Source organism: Mya arenaria, chromosome 4 (assembly GCF_026914265.1).
Source record: "Mya arenaria isolate MELC-2E11 chromosome 4, ASM2691426v1".
Lineage (NCBI taxonomy): Eukaryota > Metazoa > Mollusca > Bivalvia > Myida > Myidae > Mya > Mya arenaria.
Window position 1 is genome coordinate 45,957,786 of NC_069125.1, and position 23,706 is coordinate 45,981,491.

General features: G+C 39.4%; 1 protein-coding gene across 1 annotated transcript; it reads left to right on the forward strand.

Annotated features, from left to right (window-relative positions):
* The first annotated feature begins 776 nt into the window (after positions 1-776).
* On the forward strand, positions 777-11,797 carry LOC128232042 (coiled-coil domain-containing protein 157-like). The gene is given in 13 exon segments (XM_052945383.1): positions 777-870; positions 1,802-1,916; positions 2,220-2,372; positions 3,058-3,229; positions 3,535-3,627; positions 3,629-3,683; positions 5,235-5,828; positions 7,464-7,654; positions 7,969-8,145; positions 8,243-8,411; positions 8,651-8,841; positions 9,341-9,872; positions 11,242-11,797. Coding segments are annotated over 12 exon segments (2,574 nt in total). The 5' UTR covers positions 777-870; positions 1,802-1,824; the 3' UTR covers positions 11,397-11,797.
* Positions 11,798-23,706: the final 11,909 nt, after the last annotated feature.

A 23,706-nucleotide genomic window follows, 5' to 3' on the forward strand; every position in this document is an offset into this window, starting at 1 on the left:
TGTTAAATCTTATACTAAAAATTTTATTTCTAGTCTGCTGTATGAATGTTTATTGGTTTTATAATAAAATGTTATTTAAGTCACTCAGTGAATTCTTTTGTATTAATTTATGGTCAGCAAAGCCAAGGCTTCAAGGTCCCTGTGTTTCTTAAAGAAGAGCAAATATACACACAAAAACCTTCATCTTTGAAACTTACTCTGGGATGGAGTTAGCTACAGTAAAGTGTGTTTAGCGAAACTTAAAATAAAAATCGACATTTTGAGCCGACAGACTGGCAGCCATTTATGAGGATTGCAACGGAGCAATACTGATAATGGGTAGCATTACAAGCAAACATAATGGAGGATGACTAGTTAACATTTATAAAAACAATTTAAACTTAGCATTATAAGGTCCTCTTGCTTACAACAATAGGACATAATGAAGTATACTGCCTATACGACTGATAGTGATTCTAACAATACAGGATCAAACTTGAACTGTATAAGAACGACTGTTCAAAAAGCTTTCAAGCTTGTACAAAATTCAGCTAAGTAAATAACCTCAACAACTATTCTGGGTGCAAAATTTAATTCTTAAACATTATCAATATTGTAAAGTGGCTGTGCATTAAACGCAACAGTGTTATGTAAGGGAGGTAAGCGTTGCGAAACATAATGAGTCGGTGGTTAATAGTGCTGTGTAGCCAGGCATGAAAGAGAGATTTTGATTGGAAAACATATTTAGATTGACCAATCAAACAAAGCGGGACATCGGTAACCTATGTAAACAATATGGCCGATACAAATTCCACATTTTAGTGAGATTTTAAGGAAAACAAACTTCCAGGACCCTATGTACTTGGGTTTTGCCCCAAATCATTGATTAAGGTAGAAATGCACCATTGTTTTAGTTCTTCTAAAAATATTAAAAGTGTATACATGCAAATTACCTGAAAAAAATAAATGTACCACAAAATCTTTCAATTAAGTCGGGTATGTATATTAACAAGAAACATTAGCTTAATGAGCTATTTTCCGACATGAATAACAGACATACATAACATATCAAATAAAAATAACAATGAGCTTGTGACCTGTAATGGGCAGGATTAGTTCTTCAGTCTTGACTCAACTTCTCTAGTGGGATTGAATAATGCCATGTTTTAAAAAAAAAGCATATGTAGGTACCGATCCAAAAATATTAACCGTCTTATAATAGCAACTTGGCCAAATCTTACCGGGGAAATGGGCTGTGTATTTACCTTCCAGATGGCCCCGCAGTGCCAGGTGAATGCAGTGGTATTGTGTTCACGCCCAAAATAGCGGGATTGGCCTTGCCTGGGGTTCTGGGTTGCAGGGACATTTGGCAGGGATTTTACCAGCAGTTTGTCTCCGCAGGGTGGGGATTTTACCTGGGCTTGGTTGGACAACAATTCAAAGTCCCTAGTATTCCCCGGACCTGTGTGGGGGGAGGGGACTGTGGTTACAATTGACTGGTGCATAGTTCAAATGAGTTAAATATGATGAGTGCATTAGAATAAAAAATAGAAATTAAATCAACCTATATCATGCACTTTTGATAACTCTTTTCCTATGCTTCTGATACATTTGTAAAGTAAAGAAATAACTTAAGTAAGAGCTTTTTAAACAAAACACTGTTGACAGGACTGGTGAATTTAGCCAAAATTGAGACAATAATATTTTCACATCCTTAGTCTACACATGTAAGTGTGAATGCACAGGTCTTCTAGAATTTCTATTCATACATTAATCAAGTCTGCAATGTTTAATTTCACACAAAAAAATCTCAATATTCCAGCTTTATGACAAATAAGCGAAAAGATGGCTTATCTATTGGGAGCTGCTGCGGTGATGGAAAGTCTACAGAATGATGTTCGGGATGTACAGTCATGTATTGTGGACATTACTTCAAGGTAACAACAATATTTAATTGATTTATGAGTTCATTTAGTATTTGTATTGCCTGCTTGTTTAAACTATAGATCTGTGGTATAGATCCAATGCTCATATTTATCATGTCATCTTCTCAATATTCAGGACAGTTACTTATAAAAAATCTTATCCATCTCTTATCTTGTTGTTTCTAAACAACTTATGAACAAGACTGATATTGTTTTTTTTATTTTAGTAAAGATTGATGTGCAGGATGTAATTTTTGGCATGACAAACGTTTCCAGAAAGGCTAATATATGACATTTATTATTAATCACCTGTAGGATAGGCCCAGTGCCCTGCACATCTTGGAAGTTCCCAGACAAACAGGCTGGGGAGCTGGATGTGGAGGACCTGCTTGATCTGTATGGCTACTCTGATGATGATGAGGAAAAGCAGGTGGCTCATATTGCCCTGTATGAGCTCGTCATTGACAGGTAGAGGAATGGCTAGGGAAGGTTGGAGTTACATCCATTATTTCTGGCCCCAATTTCACAGAAATACTCATTTCAAATCTCGATCACAACTCAATTTATTTACCTCATAAAAGCATAGAACTTTAGATTAAAAAATTTGCATGTTTTTATACTTTTTAAAAATGTTTTTCCTTCTAGAATGTGTTGATAAGAAGATTTTGTCAATATTTCAAGGAACACTTTTTCTAGGACAAAACTATACTTGAGTAAATATTTAAAAAAAAACAATGAATTTTACTCAAATACATTTTTGGCTGTAGAATATTTTCTTCTAGGAATCTTAACCAAGTGCTTTAATGAACATATTCTATGACATAATGTAATTTTAAAAGGTGTAAAAATGTATGTGATTTTTAACAAGTTTTGATGCTTTATGGTAAAATGAGTTGAGATGGAGATTGAGATTTGATTTAAGTATTTTTAAGTGATATTTGGGCCTGTTTTTATTTATTGTTGGTTGATTCATATAAACAGGTGACTTAACAAATGACATGATAATGTTGCTATGAAGATTAGGATATTATTGGTTGCCACTTCATATAAATTTATTAACAAAATTTATAAATGAAGAACAAACATGTTTGTGAAAAATTCAATTCAATGATTAATGTGGAAATATTAACACATCTGCCTTATGTTATTGTAGGCTTGTGTTGTTGCTGCATGGAATGGCCAGCTACACAGAGGGAGTGATGAAGCAGGCATCCTGTGAGACTGACCAAGCCCCAAAGTCAGGGACATCTGTGGGTGTGGTTGCTAAGCGATATTGGAACAGGCTTTCACATCTACAGCAGGCTGTCAAGCAAATTGTACAAGAGGTTAGGCTTTTCTTTAACACTATTAAACATTAATAACCAACTATTATAAAACTAGAATGTTATTAAGAACAACCTCTTCATCATTTTTGTAACTTGTTGAGTTAAAATTAAACTGATTGGACTGAGGTGTAAGTTACGCGATTATTGCTGAGATTTTAAGAAGAAAAAAACACAATTTGATGTCTATTTCACAAAAACTATAATTAAATGTTCAGATTTGATGATGTATAGATGGCTTTATACCTTTGGAACAGACAACTTGTTTATCTACTTATAACTAGTGTTGAATGTTTTATTATCCACAGAAAGGAGCAATGTCCCGTAAAGTGTCAGAACTTGAGGGAGATGTTCGCAGACTGGACTCTGAACTTAAACAAGCTTACGCCTCCAACAGGCCAAAAAACTTCTGGGCTTGGTGGACTTATACCTCCCAACAGGGCAGAAATGATTACTGGTAGGTTTAATAAGGATATATTACTTTTTTGGCTACATTTTGTAATTATATTTAGAAAGGTATTAGTTCGATAAAATTATCTGTAGTCCTGGACAACTTACCAAAACCCCTTTTTTAAGTCTGTGACTCTGGAAGACTCCTAAATGATCTTTAATGAATAGCATAACAAACTAGCCGGATATTGTTTTTGATTTACCCTCATGACTTGGAGAGATTAAAATTGTAAACAACACTCAATTTTATATTGTTTATATAATTATACAAGTCACTAGCATTATTTATGGAAATACTCTTCGTCATTTAGTTAACTATGTCAAAAATGATTTAGAATATTCAAACCCCCTGAAGTTTTTTTAGACTACTTAAGTTTACTAGTGTCAGGATCTGAAATACTCCTAGATTGTGAAAATATTTTACAGCCTGGGATATTAGAGTGAAACACCTCTATGTGCCTTAAAGGCCGGGGTGCCTGACCCCAAATATCCTACCGGACAGCAATTAAGCCTATTTGGCAGAGGTGGCGTGGTTAATTGGGTTTATGAGGTCTGCTCTGGTCAGCAGTTTTGATTGTAAACATTCATATGGCCTGTGGTGTTATATCATTCAGGATAGAGTGGTACATAAGAATTCGTCCATTGGTTTCTCATTTGAGATTAGATAAATAAAGTTTCATATACCTTGACCAATACTTCTAGGAATCGTGTTATAATAAGCCATTTGATAGTATATATCAACCCAGATAATGGATGTTTCCCACCATATGGCAGTTACAACCTCAAACTATGATAGTAAACCTGTAGTAAACAGGAATTGGGTAGTGAAATTCAGTTGGCTGTTAGAGGGTCATGAACTTTCAAGATCTGTCAATCAACATTGCTGGGAAATTTGAATTTCTTTGACAGTTATAAAAAAAGATATTTGAAAGTTGTATTTATAACTGTTTGAGAGACTTGAAATTTACAAAATATGTTTTTGATACATTTAATGAACCATCTTGCAAATTTTAGCTTTTTTTTGTTCTTTAATTATTTGTATATTTGAAAAAATGTACTGGCAGTCTGTACTAGCAGACAGCTCTGTGAGGTCAAGTGAAGTGGCCATTTTTTCTGACTGTCTGCCTTTTATACTATTACCCCGCCTTTAAGAAACTTGTAACTTTAATATAGATGAATTATAGAATGTGCACATATGCCTGTTCATTTATTGATTTCCCTACCTGTTACGTTGAGACTTCCATGCAGTAACAATAGTCCAATGTTATTAAATGAGCTTTTACGTTCAACCAATAGTTAATACACGTATCAACAATACGGTAATCCAATTGAATGCAAAGTGTGAACAAGATCACTTTGTCATTAACATTTTGTAAACTTAGGACCAAAGCATTACAAAAGTAAGGTACATAATTTTGAATTAATCATAATGGTAATGCTGAGCCACTGGTCGGAATTAGCTTCAAAACATGTTAGTTAGTAATGTAAAACATTCATCTACATACACTGTAAATTTCAAAGCATGTTCTTGCCAACAAATATCCATTCCTTTTTACAGGTTTAAGTTGTGATCCATCCAAACTTAAGGAGTTTGGCCTTCTTGGACGCGACGAGTACAACAAAGGTTGTCAGACAAATGAGACTGCATTCACCCCATGTGACTCATGCTCACATGTGCAGCGGAGTTTCCGACAGAGCGGGGACATTGTAGTGGGCATCTGCCAGCAGCAGCAGATCCCGTCATGTCTTCAGAAGTTCCGACCCCAGGTATCGCACCTTGACTGGCTCTCTGGGAACGATGTGGCTCGCTGGGCCGCAGAACAGAACAAGGACTTACAGAGGATCAGCAAGCTGACCGCGACTATCCAACCATTGAAGGAAGAGCTTAACGAGTGTAGGGAGAAGTCTGATAAACTTGAAAAACGAGTGCAAAACTTTGATAGAGATTTGAAACGAGAGAGGGATGACAGGACTGCTTTGCATAGAGAGTATGAGAAGAAAATAAAGGAAATGGATCTTAATCATACAAAGATCCTGGAATTGGAAAAGCAGGAGAGGGACGCACTTGAGGCGAGTAAGCATGAAGTGGAGAGAATGCTGGAAAGACAGAAGACTGACTTGCTGGAAAAGCAGTCTTTACTCAGGGAAATGGGTATGTTACTGTATGAACATCACCCCATTCTTATCCAGTGGTCGAAATTAGCACAAGCCCACAAGCTCTGCACTAGTAAAATGCTTTCTGGGCTTACTCAAATTCTGGATTTTATACAGCAGGGCTTGTTCAAAAAATAATGCCAAGTAGTGGTATAATAATGCCAAGTAGTGGTATAAGAATTTGGACTTGTTCATCCAAAAAACTAATTTTAATGACTAGTTGTCAGATTCTTTATTCCACGTTTTAAATTTGCAAATATTAAGTTTTGCTACTTATCTTTGAAACATAATAATTGAATTGAAACAAATCAAGTTGAAACGATAAAAAGTCTACTTCAAGGGCAATTATAAAAAATAAACTATGAAAAATAATATTCAATTGAACAGATCTGTAACTAGTGGCTTTCACAAAAAAAAACTTGTTTTTCAATACATCACTCAGTATAAACATAATGTTCTTTCATAACTACCTGGTGAATTTTACATTTGAATTTTGCTTGCACTGGCTAGCAGATTTTGATGATTATTTTCATGTCAGTTTAAGCTTGCAGACCATTTGAGATTATTCAGTAACTTTAAACTACCATACAGTAACATTAAAATATACACAAGTCAGAAGCTCATAAATGTGATGGTGATAATAATCTAAATTTAGATATGTTTATGTACTAAAAGTAGAGGGTAAGAAAGCAACTTTCATGTTTTGCTTTAAAATTTGATTCCCTTTTTTAATTTGTTTTGTTTTGTTGTGGTGGGTTCTTTTCTATTTATAAATGCGTAATGATCCTGGTCTCAAATAGCATGCTTGTAAATGTCGTTTTAAAAATCTCTCTTATTTCTATGATCATCAAATTCAAATAATGTTATGGTTCGATCCACATAACAAAAAATTCCCTTGGGACGCTACTTGAAAAGTTTCAAGTTTATGCCAACAGGTACAAGTGGAATGATATTGTTTTTTGACAAATGAAATATTTAGAGAGATCTCATCCTGAGTAACCCAATCATTGGAGTGCTGTTTTACCAATGAGATTTTATCATGTTTGAAACGTCGAGATTTTAATTATGGATAAATAAAGCAAGGTTTATTGACTCATTGTCTCGGTAGAGTACTAATTATTTTATAACATGTGCTACGCTCTAATGCTAAACCTGTAAGGGTTGTTTGTTGTAATGCAAATAACAAATATTTAATTCATTAAGCATGCCCACTCTAAATGGTTTTCTATTTGTATGCCTTTAAAAGCTGTTTGCATGACATTTATTCCCAGGATATTCTGTTTTTGTGAAATATCCATTTTTGGTGTTTTTTTTTACAATTTTATACTTAATTATGGCATTGAAGCACAGTGTTGCTGTATTATTTGGCTTTGAAGCACGGTGTTGCTGTATTATTTGGCTTTGAAGCACATGTTTAAGTCTGAATTATTTTAGCTCATTGAAATTTACATATTCATCCACTACAGTACTTGTTTTTTGATCAACATGCCCAAATTAATTTCTGCTTATAGGAAATGTCATGAATCTAATATATGCAAATAATACAGCAACCATTATACTATCGTTGGGATAATGTATTAACTTTGACCTATGCCATTAGCCATTAATCATTACCCTACATGTTTTCAAATAGAGAGCACAAAGTCCACTCTTGAGCATGAGTTGACCAGTACGAAGGTTGAGAGTGCTGAGGTAGAGCGGCTGCAACGAGAGATGACCATGCTGCAGGGACGACTTGACAATGTCGCGGTCAAGATGGATCAGTCCTCACGGGAACTGCAGCGCGAACAGGCAAAGAGTAAAAGTGCAACAAAACATACACAGGTGAAGATGTTACTGCCTGTGTTGTGATAACATGTGGCTCTTAGAAAACTGCATGTTTATAGGTTTGAAACATTATATATAAAGTATTAAAATGATGTGCAATGCCTAACATTGTTGGTTCACATTATAACATGATTAGTGATTGATATTTTGGTCATTTTTTCTTTTTTTGTCAAAATAGATTCCAACTTTTGTGAACAGTCCTTTTTTAATTTCTATATTTTATTTTAAACAGGTCTAATGCTCTTATTAATCCAAAATATATAACACACAGGACAAGCTAACAAAACAACTTGAATGACTGTCAATTTCAGAGCTTACAATCGAAGCAGGAGTCATTGTTGGTCCGTATTGAGGTACTGGATGAAGAGAACCGTGAGTTGAAGGACAAGCTCTCTGAAGTCGAAGATGAAAAGGATAGTCTGGAAGAGAAGTTTGAAGAGCTACAGAGGCAGACAACTCAGAAAGAGAACCAGATCAAAGAAAAGCAGGTCAGTAGACTTTTTTGGATCATATGCCTTGTACGCACACATGCACATACGGAAGCCTTAGTAAAAATAAATGATTCTTCCTTATTCATTTTGGCAGGTTGAGATAGAGCATTTTAGAGCTGACATAGAGAGCCTGGAGCAATCCATAACGACTATGGATAAGTCTATCTGTGGGCTGAATGACCGACTAGAGGAGGCAAAAGAGAGGGAAAGACTCATTGTGGAGTACCCAGACGTGAATGGACCGGTCAATCCTGACCTCACAGGTACGTTTGTGAATACTCAGAATGTCTTATATTCTCACGGTTCAAGGCCATGTAAGAGGACATTGGAAATGATTGCTATGTATTTTGAATCATTACAACATTTTTTTGTGAAAAGAATTTGATCTTTAAAAATAAATATTTCAAGCTGATTTGCAAAACTATGACTTTTTTCTGTATGTTTATATTATCTAGTAATGTTTTGTACACTTTTTCAAAATGAAATACATGTACTTCTCTAGGTACAGGAGACATCTTGCTGGACATGGAAAACCAAGTAAAGGCCAATAGCATCCGTATCCAGCTATTGGAGACACAGAATGAGGGCCTCCGCAACTCCATCACCAAGCTGGCCGGTGTAGGGGACCCACTGGGGGATGGTGGGACAATGGAAGGGGACAGTGGAGAACAGCGTTGGGCCGTTCATGTGCAGGTATGGGTCTGATAACAGTCATCAAAATAGTTTTAAAAGGGACTTGCCCACTGAGTGTTCCGCATTTTGGCAGAAGGAAACATTTTCTTTCATATTTTTAAATTTTAATTAACAATTATTCTCAAACACAAATATTATAACCAGTAGTTTTTTCACAGCACACAAACTGAACATTTTCAATATGTATGCCTATGTGCTAAAGCCCTGTTTAATGATTATTTTCTAATAATGATATTGATTGTTCATTACTATCATAATTTCCTGATTAAGGCGATTCTTATTAAGTACATTTCGTTTTTGATTTTCATCCTGTTCAAATACATTATTGATGACTTAAAAGTGTTATCCATAATCTATTTGATACTTTTGTAATAAATCCGACCACAAGTACTAAATTAATTTAATAATAACAAAAACAATGTTAATTCATGCTTCTTGCAAACAATCAATCTTGCATTTACTTTTTACTGTTTACAATTGAGTGCATGTTTTATAACAGAGAAACAATCCAAAGCCCCTGTGGGACACTGACATAGTTCAAGGTCAAGGACACAGGCATGAAGAAGACTACAGCAGGCCAGAGTACTCAGATATGGAAAACATGTATAACGAGGCCCATGTGACATCCAACAAGCCAGACCACAAACCTGCTGCCACCAAGGGAATCTGGAATCAGGCATACATCAAAAACAATAAAGCTAAAGTGCAGTCTGGTATAAAAAACATGGAGTTTGACAATAGTGCCATGAAACAAAAAACATCCCCAAACAAGGACAGAGCACCTTTTGGCCACAGGCCATTGTCAAGTGACACTTCTAAAAAGCCAGGAGGAGATTTTATTGTTGGACGAGCAATGTCTCGACCTGGTAGCGCAAAACCACATGATCAAGCCTCATCTTCGGGGAAAAGTAGGCCGAGCAGTGGGAAGACCTACATGGCCCCTGTTAATGCTACCAGTATAAGTGCCTATCTGCAAATGAAAAGAGCTGGTAAACTTGACCATCCAGCAGGTGCTTCTCAAAAGACATCTGGTAAGGTATTAAATAAGGCTTACCGGGTTATAAGAATGAGGTTGTTGTTGGGCAGTCGGACGGGCGGGCGGGCGGGCGGTCGGTCGTCAAACATTGGCTTCTGTTCAATAACTTTAGTTAGCATTGATAGATATTGATGAAACTTGGTGTGTAGGTAGCTTATGGGAAGAGCTAGCTTGGGATTGCTTTTGAGGGGGGTGGGGCTAAGGTCAAGGTCACTGTTACTAAAAATAGAAAAATGGTTTCTGCCCAATAACTTTAGTTAGCATTGATAGATATTGACAAAACTTGGTGTGTAAGTTGCTTATGTGAAGAGCTAGCTTGGGATTGCTTTTGAGTGGGGAGGGGCTAAGGTCAATGTCACTATTAATTAAAATAGAAAAATGGTCAAGGTCACTGTTACTTAAAATAGAAAAATGGTTTCTGCCCAATAACTTTAGTTAGCATTGACAGTTATTGATGAAACTTGGTGTGTTGGTAGTAATGTGAAGAGCTAGCTTGGGATTGCTTTTGAGGGGGGTGGGGCTAAGGTCAAGGTCGCCTGTTACTAAAAATAGAAAAATGGTTTCTGCCCAATAACTTTAGTTAGGATTGATAGATATTGACGAAAGTTGGTGTGTAGTTAGCTTATGTGAAGAGCTAGCTTGGGATTGCTATTGAGGGGCGAGGGGCTAAGGTCAAGGTCACTATTACTTAAAATAGAAAAATTGTCAAGGTCACTGTTACTTAAAATAGAAAAATGGTTTCTGCCCAATAACTTTAGTTAGCATTGACCGATATTGATGTAACTTGGTGTGTAGTTAGCTTATGTACAGAGCTAACTTGGGATTGCTTTTGATGGGGTTGGGGCTAAGGTCAAGGTCGCCTGTTACTAAAAATAGAAAAATGGTTTCTGCCCAATAACATAATTTAGCATTGAAAGATATTGATGAAACTTAGTGTGTAGTTAGCTTATGTGAAGAGCTAGCTTGGAATTGCTTTTGAGTGGGGAGGGGCTAAGGTCAAGGTCACTATTACTAAAAATAGAAAAATGGTTTCCGCCAACAGTAATTTTCAGTTAAGTCTCTTTTTGATAAAAGTGAAGATAAAGTCATACAACAAATTAATTGGCTATAATGTCTGATTGCCCATAACAAAAACCTGGTTTCGTCGCATTGCGGCGCTTCTAGTTTGTCATTGTAATGCTACTTTTTGATGAATAAATAGCACTGTATGAATAAAGTCCGGAAGAAAATTTAAATCTGAATAACTTGGTTAATGTAATGGTTTGATATCAAAGAAAAAATAGCTTCATCTAATAAACATGTTGCTATATACAAGCACATGAAATGATATTTGATTTTTTTTAGACTTTATCTTTGTTTGCTAGGGTCGAGACCGGGAAGCAGCATCAGACCTCGAATACCAACAGCAGAAGAGGATGATGGCTACACAAGACGGGAAAACTTCAGCTGCTGTAACTGTGACAAAATGTACACAAGACAGCGTGACCTTGACATTCATATGTCATACTGCTCTGGGTGATATTGCCTTGTCGACATGACGTGATACGTTGTTTATGTGTCTGTGATAAAGTTTAGAACACTTGCATAATACACTCTTTTTTGCAACAGTAAAAGGTGGTCCAGCTTATATTGCAAAGAAAGTCTACGTACGTAACATGACACGGACTAAGATACATTTATACATGTACACATACCTCCATGTGCTTAACAGGCATGTCAGTATACAAGTTCCAATCATGCAATGTAATAACATGCAATTTTTGTTTCATAATCGTATACTGAAGAGAGAAATTGGATAAGCCAAAGAAAATACTTTATTTAAGGTGCTTATTGAATATGGTCATCGTTTAACTAATAATATATACACCAAGCTGTCTTGTGAAACATACAAATAGACACACTTTATTTTCTTTCTATTTATTACTCTCTGTGTATTCGTCGCCAACATCGTCATCAGCGTGAAAAGGCCATAACCCAAAAATCGTTAAAATATTTACAGGAAACTTAGTACACTTTTTACCAGAGACAGTTACCAGAGACAGTACAAACATATTTAGCAATGCCCATAACTCTAGCTTTGATAGATATTGCGGTTTGCCTCTTTTGGACTGATACATCACACGAGGGTTGGCCTCCGCTTTCGTGCTGCCCTTGATCATGTGTGCTTTGTGTAACATGTTGATATTTTGATGGATGTTTTGTGACTTGCACAGTCATATGCATGTGTCAATGTTTACATAAGAACAAAGACGCCATACTTCTGTTTTAAGAATATATCCTCACAGCAGCAGATTTGATATGCTACAAAGCAGATTTTAAGCAGATTTGTATCCTCTCTGTGAAGAACATTAAAAATATGTGCTGTATCAGGTTCTACAGAAGTAAAGTAATGCATACCATTATCATGCAAACTGTTTGCCACAGATGTGTTCTCGACAGAGCTATATTTATAGTATTTTGCTTTAATCTGCTCATGTTTTCACATTCCTGTTAGTGGTTAATATTACAGAATATTGTTTTATACTCTGATAATGATTTTATAAATTAGTAATATATTATTTATATTGACCATGTCTTCATATTCTGAATGGTTTTGTGTTTCACAATGATGTTTTTTGTTATTACCGATGAAATGGGTTGTCGATACGTATGCTATTGATTTTCATCTGATAATCAAATAATTAATCTTGTTTTTATACGGGGTTGTGGTAGTTTACTAGAAAATATATTACCTTGAAGTTGTAAATGTCTGCACCCGCTAGACTACTGCTAAATCAAGTTAACATAATTGGGTACAGTTAACATGGCGTAAAGCCATAAACCTTAATGTCGACGACAGCCCTAGCCATGCGTCTGGCTATGAAGTCTCTAAAGGTATATGGTAAATATCAAGGCACACATAGCAATGGATCTGACTTTAAAGTTTATATTCAATGCACATAAAAGGCACCCCTTGCGATGCGACTGACTGAAGAATATACTCGGTGCTTTGATAAAGGCCCCCTAGCGATGTGACTGACTGAAGTATATACTCAGTGCTTTGATACAGGCACCACTAGCGATGTGACTGACTGAAGTATATACTCGGTGCTTTGATAAACGCCCCTAGCTATGTGACTGACTGAAGTATATACTCGGTGCTTTGATACAGGCACCACTAGCGATGTGACTGACTGAAGAATATACTCGGTGCTTTGATGCAGGCACCACTAGCGATGCGACTGACTGAAGTATATACTCGGTGCTTTGATACAGGCACCACTAGCAATGTGACTGACTGAAGTATATACTCGGTGCTTTGATAAAGGCACTCCTAGCGATGCGACTGACTGAAGTATATACTCGGTGCTTTGATACAGGCACCACTAGCGATGCGACTGACTGAAGTATATACTCGGTGCTTTGATACAGGCACTCCTAGCGATGTGACTGACTGAAGTATATACTCGGTGCTTTGATATAGGCACCACTAGCGGTGCGTCTGACTGAAGTATATACTCGGTGCTTTGATACAGGCACCACTAGCGGTGTGTCTGACTGAAGTATATACTCGGTGCTTTGATACAGGCACCACTAGCGGTGCGTCTGACTGAAGTATATACTCGGTGCTTTGATACAGGCACCACTAGCGATGCGACTGACTGAAGTATATACTCGGTGCTTTGATAAAGGCACTCCTAGCGATGCGACTGACTGAAGTATATACTCGGTGCTTTGATATAGGCACCACTAGCGGTGCGTCTGACTGAAGTATATACTCGGTGCTTTGATATAGGCACCACTAGCGATGCGTCTGACTGAAGTATATACTCAGTGCTTTGATAAAGGCACTCCTAGCGATGCGACTGACTGAAGTATATACTCGGTGCTTTGATAAAGGCACTCCTAGCGATGCGACTGACTGAAGTATATACTCGGTGCTTTGATACAGGCACCACTAGCGATGCGACTGACTGAAGTATATACTCGGTGCTTTGATACAGGCACCACTAGCGATGCGACTGACTGAAGTATATACTCGGTGCTTTGATACAGGCACCACTAGCGATGTGACTGACTGAAGTATATACTCGGTGCTTTGATAAAGGCACTCCTAGCGATGCGACTGACTGAAGTATATACTCGGTGCTTTGATACAGGCACCACTAGCGATGCGACTGACTGAAGTATATACTCGGTGCTTTGATACAGGCACCACTAGCGATGCGACTGACTGAAGTATATACTCGGTGCTTTGATACAGGCACCACTAGCGATGCGACTGACTGAAGTATATACTCGGTGCTTTGATACAGGCACCACTAGCGATGCGACTGACTGAAGTATATACTCGGTGCTTTGATAAAGGCACTCCTAGCGATGCGACTGACTGAAGTATATACTCGGTGCTTTGATACAGGCACCACTAGCGATGTGGCTGACTGAAGTATATACTCGGTGCTTTGATACAGGCACCACTAGCGATGCGACTGACTGAAGTATATACTCGGTGCTTTGATACAGGCACTCCTAGCGATGTGACTGACTGAAGTATATACTCAGTGCTTTGATACAGGCACCACTAGCGGTGCGTCTGACTGAAGTATATACTCGGTGCTTTGATACAGGCACTCCTAGCGATGTGACTGACTGAAGTATATACTCGGTGCTTTGATACAGGCACCACTAGCGATGCGACTGACTGAAGTATATACTCGGTGCTTTGATACAGGCACCACTAGCGATGCGACTGACTGAAGTATATACTCGGTGCTTTGATACAGGCACAACTAGCGATGCGACTGACTGAAGTATATACTCGGTGCTTTGATACAGGCACTCCTAGCGATGTGACTGACTGAAGTATATACTCAGTGCTTTGATACAGGCACCACTAGCGGTGCGTCTGACTGAAGTATATACTCGGTGCTTTGATACAGGCACTCCTAGCGATGTGACTGACTGAAGTATATACTCAGTGCTTTGATACAGGCACCACTAGCGATGTGACTGACTGAAGTATATACTCAGTGCTTTGATACAGGCACCACTAGCGGTGCGTCTGACTGAAGTATATACTCGGTGCTTTGATACAGGCACCACTAGCGGTGCGTCTGACTGAAGTATATACTCGGTGCTTTGATACAGGCACCACTAGCGATGTGACTGACTGAAGAATATACTCGGTGCTTTGATGCAGGCACCACTAGCGATGCGACTGACTGAAGTATATACTCGGTGCTTTGATACAGGCACCACTAGCAATGTGACTGACTGAAGTATATACTCGGTGCTTTGATAAAGGCACTCCTAGCGATGCGACTGACTGAAGTATATACTCGGTGCTTTGATACAGGCACCACTAGCGATGCGACTGACTGAAGTATATACTCGGTGCTTTGATACAGGCACTCCTAGCGATGTGACTGACTGAAGTATATACTCGGTGCTTTGATATAGGCACCACTAGCGGTGCGTCTGACTGAAGTATATACTCGGTGCTTTGATATAGGCACCACTAGCGGTGCGTCTGACTGAAGTATATACTCGGTGCTTTGATACAGGCACCACTAGCGATGCGACTGACTGAAGTATATACTCGGTGCTTTGATACAGGCACCACTAGCGATGCGACTGACTGAAGTATATACTCGGTGCTTTGATACAGGCACCACTAGCGATGTGACTGACTGAAGTATATACTCGGTGCTTTGATAAAGGCACTCCTAGCGATGCGACTGACTGAAGTATATACTCGGTGCTTTGATATAGGCACCACTAGCGGTGCGTCTGACTGAAGTATATACTCGGTGCTTTGATATAGGCACCACTAGCGATGCGTCTGACTGAAGTATATACTCAGTGCTTTGATAAAGGCACTCCTAGCGATGCGACTGACTGAAGTATATACTCGGTGCTTTGATAAAGGCACTCCTAGCGATGCGACTGACTGAAGTATATACTCGGTGCTTTGATACAGGCACCACTAGCGATGCGACTGACTGAAGTATATACTCGGTGCTTTGATACAGGCACCACTAGCGATGCGACTGACTGAAGTATATACTCGGTGCTTTGATACAGGCACCACTAGCGATGTGACTGACTGAAGTATATACTCGGTGCTTTGATAAAGGCACTCCTAGCGATGCGACTGACTGAAGTATATACTCGGTGCTTTGATACAGGCACCACTAGCGATGCGACTGACTGAAGTATATACTCGGTGCTTTGATACAGGCACCACTAGCGATGCGACTGACTGAAGTATATACTCGGTGCTTTGATACAGGCACCACTAGCGATGCGACTGACTGAAGTATATACTCGGTGCTTTGATACAGGCACCACTAGCGATGCGACTGACTGAAGTATATACTCGGTGCTTTGATAAAGGCACTCCTAATACTCAGTGCTTTTATACAGGCACCACTAGCGATGTGACTGACTGAAGTATATACTCGGTGCTTTGATACAGGCACCACTAGCTATGCGACTGACTGAAGTATATACTCGGTGCTTTGATACAGGCACTACTAGCGATGTGACTGACTGAAGTATATACTCAGTGCTTTGATACAGGCACCACTAGCGGTGCGTCTGACTGAAGTATATACTCGGTGCTTTGATACAGGCACTCCTAGCGATGTGACTGACTGAAGTATATACTCGGTGCTTTGATACAGGCACCACTAGCGGTGCGTCTGACTGAAGTATATACTCGGTGCTTTGATACAGGCACTCCTAGCGATGCGACTGACTGAAGTATATACTCGGTGCTTTGATACAGGCACCACTAGCGATGCGACTGACTGAAGTATATACTCGGTGCTTTGATACAGGCACAACTAGCGATGCGACTGACTGAAGTATATACTCGGTGCTTTGATACAGGCACTCCTAGCGATGTGACTGACTGAAGTATATACTCAGTGCTTTGATACAGGCACCACTAGCGGTGCGTCTGACTGAAGTATATACTCGGTGCTTTGATACAGGCACTCCTAGCGATGTGACTGACTGAAGTATATACTCAGTGCTTTGATACAGGCACCACTAGCGATGTGACTGACTGAAGTATATACTCAGTGCTTTGATACAGGCACCACTAGCGGTGCGTCTGACTGAAGTATATACTCGGTGCTTTGATACAGGCACCACTAGCGGTGCGTCTGACTGAAGTATATACTCGGTGCTTTGATACAGGCACCACTAGCGATGTGACTGACTGAAGTATATACTCGGTGCTTTGATACAGGCACCACTAGCGATGCGACTGACTGAAGTATATACTCGGTGCTTTGATATAGGCACCACTAGCGGTGCGACTGACTGAAGTATATACTCAGTGCTTTGATACAGGCACCACTAGCGATGCGACTGACTGAAGTATATACTCAGTGCTTTGATACAGGCACCACTAGCGATGTGACTGACTGAAGAATATACTCAGTGCTTTGATACAGGCACCACTAGAGATGCGACTGACTGAAGTATATACTCAGTGCTTTGATACAGGCACCACTAGCGATGTGACTGACTGAAGAATATACTCGGTGCTTTGATACAGGCACCACTAGCGATGTGACTGACTGAAGTATATACTCAGTGCTTTGATACAGGCACCACTAGCGATGCGACTGACTGAAGTATATACTCAGTGCTTTGATACAGGCACCACTAGCGATGCGACTGACTGAAGTATATACTCAGTGCTTTGATACAGGCACCACTAGCGATGTGACTGACTGAAGAATATACTCGGTGCTTTGATACAGGCACCACTAGCGATGTGACTGACTGAAGTATATACTCAGTGCTTTGATACAGGCACCACTAGCGATGCGACTGACTGAAGTATATACTCGGTGCTTTGATACAGGCACCACTAGCGATGTGACTGACTGAAGTATATACTCGGTGCTTTGATACAGGCACCACTAGCGGTGCGTCTGACTGAAGTATATACTCAGTGCTTTTATACAGGCACCACTAGCGATGTGACTGACTGAAGAATATACTCAGTGCTTTGATATAGGCACCACTAGCGGTGCGTCTGACTGAAGTATATACTCAGTGCTTTGATACAGGCACCACTAGCGATGTGACTGACTGAAGAATATACTCAGTGCTTTGATACAGGCACCACTAGCGGTGCGTCTGACTGAAGTATATACTCAGTGCTTTGATATAGGCACCACTAGCGGTGCGTCTGACTGAAGTATATACTCAGTGCTTTTATACAGGCACCACTAGCGATGTGACTGACTGAAGAATATACTCGGTGCTTTGATACAGGCACCACTAGCGATGTGTCTGACTGAAGTATATACTCGGTGCTTTGATACAGGCACCACTAGCGATGTGACTGACTGAAAAATATACTCGGTGCTTTGATACAGGCACCACTAGCGATGTGACTGACTGAAGTATATACTCAGTGCTTTGATACAGGCACCACTAGCGATGTGACTGACTGAAGTATATACTCAGTGCTTTGATACAGGCACCACTAGCGGTGCGACTGACTGAAGTATATACTCGGTGCTTTGATACAGGCACCACTAGCGATGTGACTGACTGAAGTATATACTCAGTGCTTTGATACAGGCACCACTAGCGATGCGACTGACTGAAGTATATACTCGGTGCTTTGATAAAGGCACTCCTAGCGATGCGACTGACTGAAGTATATACTCAGTGCTTTGATACAGGCACCACTAGCGATGCGACTGACTGAAGTATATACTCTGTGCTTTGATAAAGGCACTCCTAGCGATGTGACTGACTGAAGTATATACTCAGTGCTTTGATATAGGCACCACTAGCGATGCGTCTGACTGAAGTATATGCTCAGTGCTTTTATACAGGCACCACTAGCGATGCGACTGACTGAAGTATATACTCGGTGCTTTGATACAGGCACCACTAGCGATGCGACTGACTGAAGTATATACTCGGTGCTTTGATAAAGGCACTCCTAGCGATGTGACTGACTGAAGTATATACTCAGTGCTTTGATACAGGCACCACTAGCGATGCGACTGACTGAAGTATATACTCAGTACTTTGATAAAGGCACTCCTAGCGATGTGACTGACCGAAGTATATACTCAGTGCTTTGATATAGGCACCACTAGCGGTGCGTCTGACTGAAGTATATACTCAGTGCTTTTATACAGGCACCACTAGCGATGCGACTGACTGAAGTATATACTCGGTGCTTTTATACAGGCACCACTAGCGATGTGACTGACTGAAGTATATACTCAGTGCTTTGATACAGGCACCACTAGCGATGTGACTGACTGAAGTATATACTCAGTGCTTTTATACAGGCACCACTAGCGATGTGACTGACTGAAGTATATACTCGGTGCTTTGATACAGGCACCACTAGCTATGCGACTGACTGAAGAATATACTCGGTGCTTTGATAAAGGCACCACTAGCTATGTGACTGACTGAAGAATATACTCATTGCTTTGATACAGGCACCACTAGCGATGTGACTGACTGATGTATATACACAGTGCTTTGATACAGGCACCACTAGCGATGTGACTGACTGAAGTATATACTCGGTGCTTTGATAAAGGCACTCCTAGCGATGTGACTGACTGAAGTATATACTCGGTGCTTTGATAAAGGCACTCCTAGCGATGTGACTGACTCAAGTCTATACTCAGTGCTTTGATAAAGGCACCCTAGCGATGCAATAGACTGAAGTATATACTAAGTGCTTTCATAAAGGCACCCTAGCGATGCAATAGACTAAAGTATATACTAAGTGCTTTCATAAATGCACCTTATTGATGCAATAGACTGAAGCATATACTAAGTGCTTTCATAAAGGCACCGTAGCGATGCAATAGACTGAAGTATATACTAAGTGCTTTCATAAAGGCAACCCTAGCGATGCAATAGACTGAAGTATATACTAAGTGCTTTCATAAAGGCCCCCTAGCGATGCAATAGACTAAAGTATATACTAATTGCTTTCATAAAGGCACTCTAGCGATGCAATAGACTGAAGTATATACTAAGTGCTTTCATAAAGGCACCCTAGCGATGCAATAGACTGAAGTATATACTAAGAGCTTTCATAAAGGCACCCTAGCGATGCAATAGACTAAAGTATATACTAAGTGCTTTCATAAAGGCAACCCTAGCGATGCAATAGACTGAAGTATATACTAAGTGCTTTCATAAAGGCACCTTAGCGATACAATAGACTGAAGTATATACTAAGTGCTTTCATAAAGGCACCCTAGCGATGCAATAGACTGAAGTATATACTCAGTGCTTTCATAAAGGCACCCTAGCGATGCAATAGACTGAAGTATATACTCAGTGCTTTCATAAAGGCACCTTAGCGATGCAATAGACTAAAGTATATACTAAGTGCTTTCATAAAGGCAACCCTAGCGATGCAATAGACTGAAGTATATACTCAGTGCTTTCATAAAGGCAACCCTAGCGATGCAATAGACTGAAGTATATACTCAGTGCTTTCATAAAGACACCCTAGCGATGCAATAGACTGAAGTATATACTCAGTGCTTTCATAAAGGCAACCCTAGCGATGCAATAGACTGAAGTATATACTAAGTGCTTTCATAAAGGCAACCCTAGCGATGCAATAGACTGAAGTATATACTCAGTGCTTTCATAAAGGCACCTTAGCGATGCAATAGACTAAAGTATATACTAAGTGCTTTCATAAAGGCAACCCTAGCGATGCAATAGACTGAAGTATATACTCAGTGCTTTCATAAAGGCAACCCTAGCGATGCAATAGACTGAAGTATATACTCAGTGTTTTCATAAAGGCAACCCTAGCGATGCAATAGACTGAAGTATATACTCAGTGCTTTCATAAAGGCACCTTAGCGATGCAATAGACTAAAGTATATACTAAGTGCTTTCATAAAGGCAACCCTAGCGATGCAATAGACTGAAGTATATACTCAGTGCTTTCATAAAGGCAACCCTAGCGATGCAATAGACTGAAGTATATACTAAGTGCTTTCATAAAGGCAACCCTAGCGATGCAATAGACTGAAGTATATACTAAGTGCTTTCATAAAGACCCCCTAGCGATGCAATAGACTAAAGTATATACTCAGTGCTTTCATAAAGGCAACCCTAGCGATGTGACTGACTGAAGTATATACTAAGTGCCTTCATAAAGGCCCCCCTAGCGATGCAATAGACTGAAGTATATACTAAGTGCTTTCATAAAGGCAACCCTAGCGATGCAATAGACTGAAGTATATACTCAGTGCTTTCATAAAGGCAACCCTAGCGATGCAATAGACTGAAGTATATACTCAGTGCTTTCATAAAGGCAACCCTAGCGATGCAATAGACTGAAGTATATACTCAGTGCTTTTATAAAGGCAACCCTAGCGATGCAATAGACTGAAGTATATACTCAGTGCTTTCATAAAGGCAACCCTAGCGATGCAATAGACTGAAGTATATACTCAGTGCTTTCATAAAGGCAACCCTAGCGATGCAATAGACTAAAGTATATACTAAGTGCTTTCATAAAGGCCCCCTAGCGATGCAATAGACTGAAGTATATACTCAGTGCTTTCATAAAGGCACCCTAGCGATGCAATAGACTGAAGTATATACTAAGTGCTTTCATAAAGGCACCCTAGCGATGCAATAGACTAAAGTATATACTAAGTGCTTTCATAAAGGCACCCTAGCGATGCAATAGACTGAAGTATATACTAAGTGCTTTCATAAAGGCCCCCCTAGCGATGCTATAGACTGAAGTATATACTAAGTGCTTTCATAAAGGCCCCCTAACGATGCAATAGACTGAAGTATATACTCAGTGCTTTCATACGGGCCCCCCTAACGATGCAATAGACTGAAGTATATACTCAGTGCTTTCATAAAGGCCCCCTAACGATGCAATAGACTAAAGTATATACTAAGTGCTTTCATAAAGGCCCCCTAACGATGCAATAGACTGAAGTATATACTCAGTGCTTTCATAAAGGCCCCCCTAACGATGCAATAGACTGAAGTATATACTCAGTGCTTTCATAAAGGCAACCCTAGCGATGCAATAGACTGAAGTATATACTAAGTGCTTTCATAAAGGCCCCCTAACGATGCAATAGACTGAAGTATATACTAAGTGCTTTCATAAAGGCCCCCTAGCGATGCAATAGACTAAAGTATATACTCAGTGCTTTCATAATGGCAACCCTAGCGATGCAATAGACTGAAGTATATACTCAGTGCTTTCGTAAAGGCAACCTAGCGATGCAATAGACTAAAGTATATACTCAGTGCTTTCATAAAGACCCCCTAGCGATGCAATAGACTGAAGTATATACTCAGTGCTTTCATAAAGGCAACCCTAGCGATGCAATAGACTGGAGTATATACCGAGTTCTTTCATAAAGGCAACCCTAGCGATGCAATAGACTGAAGTATATACTAAGTGCTTTCATAAAGGCAACCCTAGCGATGCAATAGACGAAAGTATATACTCAGTGCTTTCATAAAGATACCCTATCGATGCAATAGACTAAAGTATATACTCAGTGCTTTCATAAAGATACCCTATCGATGCAATAGACGAAAGTATATACTCAGTGCTTTCATAAAGATACCCTATCGATGCAATAGACTAAAGTATATACTCAGTGCTTTCATAAAGGCAACCCTAGCGATGCAATAGACTGAAGTATATACTAAGTGCTTTCATAAAGGCACCCTAGCGATGCAATAGACTAAAGTATATACAAGTGCTTTCATAAAGGCAACCCTAGCGATGCAATAGACTAAAGTATATACTCAGTGCTTTCATAAAGGCACCCTAGCGATGCAATAGACTGAAGTATATACTAAGTGCTTTCATAAAGGCAACCCCAGCGATGCAATAGACTAAAGTATATACAAGTGCTTTCATAAAGGCAACCCCAGCGATGCAATAGACTAAAGTATATACAAGTGCTTTCATAAAGGCACTCTAGCGATGCAATAGACTAAAGTATATACTCAGTGCTTTCATAAAGGCACCCTAGCGATGCAATAGACTAAAGTATATACTCAGTGCTTTCATAAAGGCACCCTAGCGATGCAATAGACTGAAGTATATACTCAGTGCTTTCATAAAGGCAACCCCAGCGATGCAATAGACTAAAGTATATACAAGTGCTTTCAAAAAGGCACCCTAGCGATGCAATAGACTGAAGTATATACTAAGTGCTTTCATAAAGGCACCCTAGCGATGCAATAGACTGAAGTATATACTCAGTGCTTTCATAAAGGCAACCCCAGCGATGCAATAGACTAAAGTATATACTCAGTGCTTTCATAAAGGCACCCTAGCGATGCAATAGACTGGAGTATATACTCAGTGCTTTCATAAAGGCAACCCCAGCGATGCAATAGACTAAAGTATATACTCAGTGCTTTCATAAAGGCACCCTAGCGATGCAATAGACTGAAGTATATACTCAGTGCTTTCATAAAGGCAACCCCAGCGATGCAATAGACTAAAGTATATACTAAGTGCTTTCATAAAGGCACCCTAGCGATGCAATAGATTGAAGTATATACTAAGTGCTTTCATAAAGGCACCCTAGCGATGCAATAGACTAAAGTATATACTCAGTGCTTTCATAAAGGCAACCCTAGCGATGCAATAGACTAAAGTATATACTCAGTGCTTTCATAAAGGCACTCTAGCGATGCAATAGACTAAAGTATATACTAAGTGCTTTCATAAAGGCCCCCTAACGATGCAATAGACTGAAGTATATACTAAGTGCTTTCATAAAGGCCCCCTAGCGATGCAATAGACTAAAGTATATACT